Source organism: Schistocerca gregaria, chromosome 8 (assembly GCF_023897955.1).
Source record: "Schistocerca gregaria isolate iqSchGreg1 chromosome 8, iqSchGreg1.2, whole genome shotgun sequence".
Classification (NCBI taxonomy): Eukaryota; Metazoa; Arthropoda; class Insecta; order Orthoptera; family Acrididae; genus Schistocerca; species Schistocerca gregaria.
In genome coordinates, this window is record NC_064927.1 from 146,553,778 (window position 1) to 146,566,653 (window position 12,876).

The window sequence follows — 12,876 nt, forward strand, 5'->3', positions numbered from 1 at the left end:
TACAGTATCACAAAACATGATTTGATTTCATTACACAACTTTCTGCCAAGTGTCAACAAGAAGTTGTCCATGACTATGTTTGAGGCAAAGAGGTTTAGGTGAGTCACGATGTTGTCAAAGATATTCTTTGGATTAACTAATACACAATTTAGCAACACTTAGTGGAAAAAACTTTACAGGTTTTCATAATACGGTTTCAGATTTTGTGGTAAGTACATAAAATATGAATAGTTAAGCATTAAACAATGAATTTTTGAGAATAAATTTTTATACGAACTTTTCTATTTATCAATGATATTGTCGATACCCACGGGGTACCGAAGGTTTCAGAATGTGTATCAGGCTTGATTACATCATATCGATGAGGAGACGTCCTAGAGCCTGCGTCCACATGAATGGTGGTCATGAGGAACACCAGTTGTATTCTAAGTGTCCTCAAGTGCATGTCTACAGTTTGGATCCTCAAGGTCTCTGTTATGAAGTGTTTGTGTACTCAATCGTAATACGACGCGTTGGGGAAATAATTGGTTTCCGGACCTATGGTTGTTGGCTTATTTGCTTGCTCTATTGTCACCCACTCGTCATTTTCGTTTGTATCTATAGTCAAACACAGTGTAGATTATGTTGGAAGTAGCTGTCACATCCAGGACTCGCAGGGGGGGGGGGGGGAGAGGAGGAAAAACAATCGAAAGGATTATAAGTTAAAAGGAAAAAAGAAAGAAAAAGAAAAAAAAGAAAAGAAACGCTGCTGAGTTAGTTACGTGCGGTCGATAAAAGTGAGAGAAAGAGGGCAGCGAACACTGAGTTCCTATCACTTACTAATGGAGTTCAGTATCTCACGTGTCTTGGATCACAAACATGGTAATTCTGAGACGAAGAATCGCGCTGGGTCAGCAGACAAGTATGTGAAGCCGAAACGACCGCCGAGAAAGAAACACGGCTGCCCGAATTCGGCGGGTCGGGAGATGTCGAAGTCGGAACAAGCGTTTGTCTTGCGGCAGCGGTGGCAAACTTGGACACTTCTTGCGAGCTTTTAAATAATGGCTTCGCCGCTGTCCGGGGGGAACCGAGTGCGCAGACGCGCCAGTTTAATGCGCTCGGATTAAGCCCGTAAATAATGTCGGGAGATAAATGACGAGGCGGCCTGGCGCAGTGTTACAATCTGCTACAGTCCCAGGTGAGGTATGGCGTTCATAAGGCGGCACGTCGCAGGTGCGGCGCCAGATAAAGCGGACTGCTGCCGTCGTTCTGCTGCGAAGGTGCCGGTGCGATCGACAATGCGACACAGTACTCTGGATAGTGCCGAATTGGCTACGTGAGACGCCAGCAGCGTTCACGATATGTGTTACGCTCCGTCGCCATCGAGACGTAAGCAGCCCGCTATACTTTTGGGTTAGTACGTCAAAGAGAGAATAAGAGCGTCAACGAGTTTGAGATGTGATGTCACAGAAGGAGAATACTGGAAACTGGACTGATAAACTAAGAAATGAGGAGCGTCTCAGCAAATCGGCTAGGAATACACGGAAAAGCGTAACGAGGACAGCACGGCGAGCGGCGCAACCCGCTTTCGCAGAAACTTCGCGTAGTGGAAGAGAAGCCAAAATAAGCGAATACGTGTCTGGGATTATCCGTAGAAACTCGCCAGTTTCTGAGAAAGCGATCGCCAAAGTTTTCGAGCTATTTAGATGCCTTTTAGAGCACAATAAGCTGACCTTAACTAACGGCACAGTTGTCAGGGTCGCCGCAGTCACTTTTGCGTCCCGTGTTCGAAACCTAATTATTGTCCTATGTATTTTAATTCATTTTTTTTCATTTATCGAACTATGTCCGTAAAAGATTACTAATGAATGTTTGTTATAAAATTAGCGGATACAAGAGCGTTATATTAATTGTAAAACTGTCATACCATTATTATACGCTATATCTGTGAATGCTATGGTATCTGTGTATATATGTAATGGAATTTCCAGGGGTTACAATCTTTATTTCGTTCTCATATTTTTATATTTAATTTTTATATCAATACGTTATTCTTACACACACTCCTGGAAATGGAAAAAAGAACACATTGACACCGGTGTGTCAGACCCACCATACTTGCTCCGGACACTGCGAGAGGGCTGTACAAGCAATGATCACACGCACGGCACAGCGGACACACCAGGAACCGCGGTGTTGGCCGTCGAATGGCGCTAGCTGCGCAGCATTTGTGCACCGCCGCCGTCAGTGTCAGCCAGTTTGCCGTGGCATACGGAGCTCCATCGCAGTCTTTAACACTGGTAGCATGCCGCGACAGCGTGGACGTGAACCGTATGTGCAGTTGACGGACTTTGAGCGAGGGCGTATAGTGGGCATGCGGGAGGCCGGGTGGACGTACCGCCGAATTGCTCAACACGTGGGGCGTGAGGTCTCCACAGTACATCGATGTTGTCGCCAGTGGTCGGCGGAAGGTGCACGTGCCCGTCGACCTGGGACCGGACCGCAGCGACGCACGGATGCACGCCAAGACCGTAGGGGACCACACCGCCACTTCCCAGCAAATTAGGGACACTGTTGCTCCTGGGGTATCGGCGAGGACCATTCGCAACCGTCTCCATGAAGCTGGGCTACGGTCCCGCACACCGTTAGGCCGTCTTCCGCTCACGCCCCAACATCGTGCAGCCCGCCTCCAGTGGTGTCGCGACAGGCGTGAATGGAGGGACGAATGGAGACGTGTCGTCTTCAGCGATGAGAGTCGCTTCTGCCTTGGTGCCAATGATGGTCGTATGCGTGTTAAGCGCCGTGCAGGTGAGCGCCACAATCAGGACTGCATACGACCGAGGCACACAGGGCCAACACCCGGCATCATGGTGTGGGGAGCGATCTCCTACACTGGCCGTACACCTCTGGTGATCGTCGAGGGGACACTGAATAGTGCACGGTACATCCAAACCGTCATCGAACCCATCGTTCTACCATTCCTAGACCGGCAAGGGAACTTGCTGTTCCAACAGGACAATGCACGTCCGCATGTATCCCGTGCCACCCAACGTGCTCTAGAAGGTGTAAGTCAACTACCCTGGCCAGCAAGATCTCCGGATCTGTCCCCCATTGAGCATGTTTGGGACTGGATGAATCGTCGTCTCACGCGGTCTGCACGTCCAGCACGAACTTTGGTCCAACTGAGGCGCCAGGTGGAAATGGCATGGCAAGCCGTTCCACAGGACTACCTCCAGCATCTCTACGATCGTCTCCATGGGAGAATAGCAGCCTGCATTGCTGCGAAAGGTGGATATACACTGTGCTAGTGCCGACATTGTGCATGCTCTGTTGCCTGTGTCTATGTGCCTGTGGTTCTGTCAGTGTGATCATGTGATGTATCTGACCCCAGGAATGTGTCAATAAAGTTTCCCCTTCCTGGGACAATGAATTCACGGTGTTCTTATTTCAATTTCCAGGAGTGTATATTATAAAGGAAGATTTCGTGCATTTCCTTGGATGATACCTACTGTAGAAACGTTTGAAACACAGAAATTCCGAACACCACGAGTATCGCTCGACGACAGCTTTCCCACAGCGACATTTCTTAGTACGAATCTCGTTAGGAAAAGAAACGTCGTTGACATGCTGAAAATTTCGTGTTGGGAGTATTTTCGTTGCAAACCACGCATAACTGATCACTTTCACGAAAAAAAGCTCTTGAAATTTATTATGAATCAAGATAAACTACAGAGATTTCATTGAAGACAATTTAAAATAATTTTTCCATTCTTTTATAGTTTTTCTTTTTTATTCATTCACCGGACTCACAATTAGAAGGTGCATGAAGACAATGTTATTTCAATATAAAGAGGAAAACATTCGTACAGTAATCATCTACAGACATTGATAATACATGAAGAACAAAGATAAAATTAATAATGAAGTTTCGAACACGGAGCGGAAAACTCCGCAACGCTAGCCACTGTGCCATCGCTTCTGTTGAATTACTTACTCACTGAAAGGCACAGGTACCTTGAAAACTTTGACTGTTGTTTTCTCAGAAATGATCGAATATCTATGTATAATCCGAGACTCGTGTTCGCTTATTTTGACCTCTCTTTCACTGAGAGAAGTTTCTGGGAAATCGGACTATGGTGCTTACAGAGCTCTGTTCGTGTACAGAAGAAGGGAGAGGATGATTGGACATGAGTTATGACATCAGCGAATAACTTCCATGATACTAGAGGTTGCCACAGGGGAACACAGAGAATGGAGTGTATATGTTGCGGCAAATTGTGAAATCCGGCATTTTATGGAGTGCCTAGACAGTTTGTAGAATAACAAAAATCGTTACGCGTGGTATGAAATGCATCTTATTTAATACTTTGCCTAGGCAATTAATAGAATGCTGGTTACGTTTAAGGCAAAGCATAAAATACAGATAATTTAAATGTGATAAGATTCACACACAACATTATTATACGTGTTTCATTCCAGTCTGGCGGGAGTTTAGTTGTCTCACAGTGTCGCTTTAGGTAAAATGGAGGTTGCATGCGACGATTCTGAAAATGTTGTAATTGGCGGTATTGCAAAGGTATTACAGAAAGTTGGAGTAATTTTTCAAAAAACAGCGTTTTCCAAGGAGATTTGGCTACTGTTCGTTATAGAACTGTAATAATTATTAAGAAACTATTTCTTAGATTGTTCACTACATATTAGTATCTGTTAAAAACTATTTAAATTCATCTACTTCAGAATAAGCTAATTTTCAGATATAAACAAATGTGATAATTTTAATGTTTTAATGTAACTGCCATTAAATATATAAATGTCTAGTTAGAGCGTGTTATTCTACTGAAATTTTATACTTTGCCTGTGTTCATTTCGCAGTTTATAAGATATCTAGGCATTCTATACCTTTCCTAGGAAAAATATTAAGTGAAACTTAAATTAAACATTTAGGCAAAAATACTAGTCACTCTATACAGTGTGTCCCGGGAGGAACGGTCAGTATTCAGGGATATGACAGGAACGATCATACGAACCGAAGAAGGCTAGTAAATAGGGGCACTAAAACGCATCCCTTAAGAGCTATGAGAACATGTTTAGTAGAAGAGATGCGTTTCACAGCAGCGAGGATTGACAATCGCTCATAGTTCTTAAGGTATGAACCTTAGAGCTCATGTTTACTGGACTTTTTTCCTTATTTTGGATCATACTACCAGTTCTCAAAATGTGGGAAGAAACGAATTTGCGGTACAAGAGATTTGTTTCACAATATCGAAGACGAAGAAGTGCCCATAGTTCTTAGTTTATGCATTTTAGAGCCCATGTTTACTGGATTTTTAGCTTCGAATGATCTTTCCTGTCATATCTCTGAATATTGGCCATTACTCTTGATGTGTTCTACGAAACGCGTTGACACTTTGTCCGTCACATACATAACAAATAACCGAGGGCGTTGGGTGTTAAGTGCCACTCTGAGATGAAAAGATTGTCACACAAGAGAAATTACTTTTTTCAGGCAGGTTACCACAGTCGTACGAAACTCCTGAAATTATAGTGGTCCGTTTTAGGATGTAATTATTTGGACAGTTGAGGCTGTTATGGCATTTCAAATCGGAAGTCGACGAACCTGAGGGTAGGCCAGCAAGCTGTGCAGCCAACAGCAAATAAAACTTACGACAAATAATGATGTTTTTATTTAATTTAAGAGAGATTTACATTCCACCTCGGTGGGTGAGAGGGGGTGAGGGGGGCGGGGCGAATCATACTTGTTGACGCTATTGAGCCATTAGTTTTCAGATTTAAAAAAATTGTGATGTTAAAATATAGATGATGATGTTTATGAAAAGGATGATGGGGATATGATGTACTTATGGACTTCCAAAAGTAAGTTACAGAAGTAGTCACACGCTAAGACGACTTCGCAACAAGAGTGGCGCATTGTCAGAAGAGAGTGCAGGTTCCGGGTTTCCTGGAGAGACAGTTCTACGGATAACGGATGCATCACAGGTTACAATCGAAACGGAGTGACAACTCGTGCTCCAAAGTTGAAGTACGTGCGACGGTACGATTATTAAGGGAAAAACTTCTATATTCAACCTGAAATTCTGACTATATAGAGACCATATCCAATGCCGCCTCCAACCGTAGTGAAATGGTGCCAACAGTTTGACCAAGGTCGCACAGACATGGCTGATGTTGATCTTGGAGACAATTTAAGTAGCCACCTCAAACTGTTGGCGACGACGCCGTAGTTTGCCGTCTGGTAAAGTCATCAGAAGGTTAAAACAAATTAATAAAGGATTCAGACATCTTGATGCAAAAAGTGGCAACAACACTAAACAACAAAAGGAGTTTTCCTCCACTCTTGTGCTAAAAAATTCCGTTACATTCCCGATACGCGATATGTAACATAATTTAAAGTTTGTCGATTCAAATAAATACGTAGGGATTACAACGACGAACAGCTTTATTTGGAACCAACATACGGAAAATGTTCTGGTGAAGGCAAACAAAAGAAAGCGTTTTATTCACAGAACACTTAGAAGGAGCAACAAATCTACGGGAAAGACTGCCTACACTACGCTTGTCCGCCTCCGCTAGACTACTGCGGTGAGTTGTGAGGTCGTTACGATACAGAACTTACGGAATACATCGAAAAAGTTCAAACCACGACAGTTCGCTTTACATCTGTGGTACACTATTTACTGTTTGGACATCCATCACAGTGACATGGGTGTGTAGTTTGGTCTGAATTTGTTATCATATACTGCTACAATGATGTTCTACCTGTCACCTCACTTGTCCAAGACATGGCCTTGCCCTTGAGGGTGTTGGCTTTTTCCGCCAGTGTATTTCGATGAACCCTCTCCCAAACACGTGTTAGTCGCAGATCAGTCATATAGAAGCAGACACTGTTAGGCCAAAAATAGAAAACCAACCTAAAAATGTGTAATACTCGTATATCTACAGAAATAAAACGAGCTGGTGACACACAGGTGTCGAAACATGTATGGCTAGATAATAAGAGTAAAGAATACACTGTGTTTTGCTGAAGGAATAGCTTTTTAAATACCGGATTTAATTCGTTAACAAATAAAAACACAATGGGTGCTTGTACAGTGAGCAGGGTGGCTTATTGGAGTCTGTTGAGTCAGCAACCAGCTTTAGCTAAAGCTTTCGGGATGAGAGGCCGTGGCCAATATACAGGATGATTTTCACATTAAAGGCTTCTAGGGATTGTAGAGGCGACTTAGGAGATGATGTTTTGATAAGGAACTCATGTCTGGAAATCTGAAGATCAGACCACTTTAAAATCTCCCGCTTCGCGATACGCACACAGCGGAGACAATGAGCTTCGGCCTGTGGGGTGTGGGAGCGGATGGCATGGGCAATGTTTTGAATTCTTGTCCTCGGGTTCTTTTCTAAGGGACGAAGGACGTCCTCTTCAGAATTGAGAGTGAAGCGCGTCTGTGGAGCACCCCAGTCAACCCTCCCAGTTTCGGACCTACCAATTTTTCGCAGCTGTTGTAGTCGAAAGAAAATAGTGTGTGATGTCATAATTACAGCAAGGATTGTCGACGGCGTCCTCTTCTTAACTTCTGAGAGTGATCCAATCTTCGAACTTATTTCACGCCCAAACGATACACTTGCGGACTTGGTTTCTTTGTCAAAACTTTATCTACTAAGTCCCCTCCATAACCACTAGAAGCCTGTAGTAGGAATCATGAATCACCCTGTATAAAGATATTGACTGCGGGGGATGTCTTCGTAGTTAAAACGGCAATGAGTATGCATCACTGTCCTAGAAGATGTCTCTCGCAGTGAGAGACGAAACGCCAGCTATCAGTTTAATAGTTCAACTACAGCATCTCAGTCCATGAGTTATAAATATAGTAAACATTGGCCGTGAAAGCCTACACTGGCGGCGTAGTGAGCTGTTGGACAGCAGTACAGTGTGGTGAAGCTTACCGACTCGATGGCCTTCTCAAGGCGGAAGATCTCTTCCTGCAGCAGGTGCAGCGTGCCCGTCTTGCCGCGGTGCCGGGCGAAGGCGGCTGCGCACGCAGAATGGATGCTGTTCACCCAGTTCTCCAGCTCCACCTGGCACGGCGCCTGCAACACGAGGGCGAAGCACTCGCTCAGACGACTCCGAATCTGCTCATTCGCTTCCAGGTTACACGATACACATTTAGACAGCAAGGTAACACATGGAATGGAAGTCTAGTCTAGCAATTATTTATTTCTAATTACTGCTACCAGGCACTTTTTATTTTATGTTTAATCTAACACAATACAACGCGTTTAGAACATGTTCTGTTCATCTTCAGTCGTTTATACATACATACACACAGACAGGAAAATGTTACTTAAAAATAAAGAAACTACATTTAATTAATCTAGATCTCTTTTTCCATTGTTTGTTACTGTAGAGGCTGGTGTGGCACTTAGGGGGGAGGGGGGATATACATACATACATACATACAGACAGGAAAATGTTACTTAAAAATAAAGAAACTACATTAATCTAGATCTCTTTTTCCATTGTTTGTTACTGTAGAGGCTGCTGTGGCATTTAGGGGGGAGGGGGGATATACATACATACATACAGACAGGAAAATGTTACTTAAAAATAAAGACACTACATTAATCTAGATCTCTTTTTCCATTGTTTGTTACTATAGAGGCTGGTGTGGCATTTAGGGGGGAGGGAGGATATACATACATACATACAGACAGGAAAATGTTACTTAAAAATAAAGAAACTACATTAATCTAGATCTCTTTGTCCATTGTTTGTTACTGTAGAGGCTGGTGTGGCATTTAGGGGGGAGGGGGGATATACATACATATATACAGACAGGAAAATGTTACTTAAAAATAAAGACACTACATTAATCTAGATCTCTTTTTCCATTGTTTGTTACTGTAGAGGCTGGTGTGGCATTTAGGGGGGAGGGGGGAGAGGAGGGGGGCAGTAGGCTGCGAGAGACAGAAGGCGGTGGAAGCAGATCTTTAATGCAGCGCGTGGTCTACAGGGCCTGTGATCGCTGAGAAGAGAGAGAGAGAGAGAGAGAGAGATAGAGAGAGAGAGAGAGAGAGAGAGAGGCAGTGGATGGCTAGAAATCAGTGATGTCTTCTACTGGTGTTCTTCCTTGTGGTTGACTACGTATGATATCACAGCCTGTATAGGATGCAGACAGTTATGTGTTACGAAAATAGTGTGAAAGGCTTTTATATGACAGTTGATCACTTACGATTTCATCATCTTGCTGCTTCACTTGCATCACTGGAGTAATGGCGGAGCTGTCGGTAAGCATTAAACTACTGCACATTGAATTTTATCGCTGATTTCCATCGTAATTCACAGCAGAAACTGCTTGGACATACATGCAAACGTTTCGCACACAAGATGTGGGTCTGTATCGATTATCGAGGTTTTGTATCGATATTCTTGGTACTGACAGATATGTAGTCAATTATTTACATTGACCCATCTTCATTCTATTGTGTTAGAACTAGCTTACGACTTTAATTATTTATTTCAAGTTTCTGCTACCAGTCACTTTTTATTTTATGCTTAATCTAACATAATGCAACGCGCTTCGAACATGTTCTGTTCATCTTCAAGCGTTTATACATACATACATACATACATGTAGAGAAATGATACTTAAAAATAAACAGTCTTGAACTAGAGTAATCTAGAACTCTGTGTCCATTGCTTTTTACTGTAGCTGCTGGCATGGCATTTGGGGGGGGGGGGGGGGGGGCAGTGTATGGCTAGAAATCGAAATCATTGATTCCTTCTGCTGGTTTTCTTCCTTGTGGTTGACTATGTATATCACTGCCTGTATAGGATGCAGATAGATCTGCATCCGTTATGTGTTACGAAAATAGTGTGAAAGGCTTTTATATGACAGTTGATCACTTACAATTTCATCATCTTGCTGCTTCGCTTGCATCACTGGTGTAATGACGAAGCTGTTGATTGACATTACACTATTGCACATTATATTTCTTTGTCACTGACTGCCAATGTAATTCACTACACAAATTGATTCGATGTTATACACACAACACAAGACGGCGGACTGTAGCATTTGAGTCTGCATCAATTATCCAGTTTTTTGTATCGATATTTTGGTACTGACTGATTTGTAGTCAATTATTTACAATGACACATCTTCAATCTATTGAGTTAGAACTAGCTTAAGACTGTTCAAGAATTCTGAGTTTTTGAATTAGATTATTTCATTAAGTATGTTATCTCCATGCTTTGGATTATGTATGAAAATTTCCATTTCTTCCATGATATCCATTCTTTTACTTTCTCCTATTTTGTGTAAAATTTCGCGGTTGTCTTCGATTTTCAAAGGGTGGCCTGTGTCTTTAATGTGAGTTGCTACTGCTGATTTGTTACATTTATCAAGCTTGTAACAGTTTAAATGATCTTTGAATCGGGTTCTGAAATTTCTGCCTGTCTGGGCGATGTAATATTTGTTACATTGGCTGCAGGTAATTTTGTGAATCGCAGATGCCTCAAGACTTGTATCTGGTGGTTTTATATTGTGAATAAGCTTCCTACTTAAGTTCTTGTTGGTGCTGAAGCTGATTTTACTTCAGTGTTTTTGAATAGTCTTGCTAATTTGTCAGATACTATTCCAAGATATGGCATTTTTACATATTTGGCTGCTGGGACACTGTTAGTTGTGAGTGTAGTTTGACGCTGTTTGTTCAGTTTAGCAAGTTTGTGCACAACAAATACATCGTCCATAATGAACTGCTCAGTAAGGGCTGCACCTGATTATATTAGTAGATTTATCAGGCACTTTTATTTTCATTTTAACTCCACTACGTGTTTCAATAGTTACGCAGTCATCTTCAGGTGGATTAGCGCACGTCTGCTTTGTTGAATTGTTTCTTTAGCGGACAATGTTGTGGCAGTGGGAATGTATGTCATCTTGCATTCACGTGGAAACGTAAGCGTAATTTAAAGAGCTGATAGGGTTTGTACACTTTTCTATTGTATGTGGAAGCTGTACTTGGAGCATATCTTGGGGGAATATACGCTGTCCAATCACATTAATGTGACTACCGCCTATGTAGGACCTCAACGAGTTCACAGATGGGAGTTGGCAGCATTAGCAGTGGAGGGTGTATAAAGTGTGTCGGGGAAAGGGGGCGGGGGTGGGGGTGGAGACCGTGGGAAACACTGCAGTCGTTGTCGAAATGTATAAGTGGAGCGATTTACCTGAAGTCCAAAAGAAAATTATCAATGGCTTTCGGCTCAAGAGCGGAACCATTTCAGAAACGGCGAAATTTGTAAATTATTCACGCGCTGCCGTCGTTAAAGTATACAGTGCAACGCAAAATGGCGCTACCAAAAAATATCACGGGGAAACTGTGGTGTACAACGGGTCATACACTATGTAATCGTGACTAGTACACTTAGCCATCGCGAGAGCGTTACAAATCTCATTGTGAGTTTGAAGTGGGACACATTTGCAGATAGACGACGCGCTAAACGGAAGGGGCTGTTCCGGACTGAAACGCCTAGAACCGCTAGGCCAAAGCGACCGGCTGCGAATTGTACCCTCCGCCACACACCGCTTGGTGGGTAGCGGAGTATATATGTAGGTGTAGATCAAAAGTACAGCCGCGTGAGGTAGCTGTGCGGTCTAAGGCGCCTTGCTTCGTTTTGCGCGGCTCCCCCCGTCGGAGGTTCGAGTCCTCCCTCGGGCATGTGTGTGTGTGTGTGTGTGTGTGTGTGTGTGTGTGTGTGTGTGTGTGTTTTGTCCTTAGTGTAAGTTAGATTAAGTAGTGTGTAAGCCTAGGGACCGATAACCTTAGCAATTTGGTCCCACAAATTTCCAAGTTTTCCAAAAGTATCCGGACACCAACAAAACATACGGTTTTCATATTAGGTTCATTTTGCTGCCACCTACTGCCAGGTACTGCATATCAGCGACCTCAGTAAACATCGTGAGAGAGGAGAATAGGATGCTCCGCGGAACTCACGGGCTTCGAACTTAGTCAGGTAATTGGGTGTCACTTGTGTCGTACATCTGCACGCAAGATTTCCACATTCCTAAACATCCCTACGTCCACTGTTTCTGATGTGATAGTGAAGTGGAAACGTGAAGGGACACGTATAGTACAAAAGCGTTCAGGCTGACCTCATCTGTTGGCTGACAGAAACCACCAATTCCTTAAAGAGGAGTAATGTGTAATAGGAAGACATCTATCCAGACCATCACACATGAATTACAAACTGTATCAGAATCTACTGCAAGTACTATGACAGTTAGGTGGGATGTGAGAAATCTTGGACTTCATGGTCCAGCGGCTGCTCATAAGCCACACATCACGCAGGTAAATGCCAAACGACACCTCGCTTGGTGTAAGGAGCGTAAACACTGGACCATTGAACAGTGGAAAAACGTTGTGTGGAGTGACGAATCACGGTATACAATGTGGCGGCCCGTTGGCACGGTATGGGTATGACAAATTCCCGGTGAACGTCATCTGTCATCGTGTGTAATGCCAACAGTAAAATTCGGAGGCGGTGGTGTTATGATGTGATCGTGTTTTTCATGGAGGGGGCTTGCACCCCTTGTTGTTTTGCGTGAAAATATCAAAGCACAGGATTACATTGATGTTTTGAGCACCTTCTTGGTTCCCACTGTTGAAGAGCAATTCGGGAATGGTGAATGCATCTTTCAACACGATCGAGCACCTGTTCATAATGCACGGCCTGTGTTGGAGTGGTTACACGAAATAACATCCCTGTAATGGACTGGCCTGCACAGAGTCCTGACCTGAATCGTACAGAACACCTATGGATGTTTTGGAACGCCGAATTCGTATCAGGCCTCACCGACCGACATCGATACCTCTCCTTAGTGC

At 43.3% G+C, this 12,876-nt stretch overlaps 1 protein-coding gene across 3 annotated transcripts in view; it reads right to left on the reverse strand.

The window, feature by feature from the left end:
- LOC126283955 (protein still life, isoform SIF type 1) overlaps positions 1-12,876 on the reverse strand; it is a 1,235,171-nt gene that overhangs the window by 173,203 nt on the left and 1,049,092 nt on the right. For all 3 annotated transcript variants that reach the window (XM_049982390.1, XM_049982392.1, XM_049982391.1), the window contains one exon: positions 7,939-8,082. In XM_049982390.1, the coding sequence (XP_049838347.1) occupies positions 7,939-8,082 (144 nt within the window). The remainder of the gene's footprint in view (positions 1-7,938; positions 8,083-12,876) is intronic.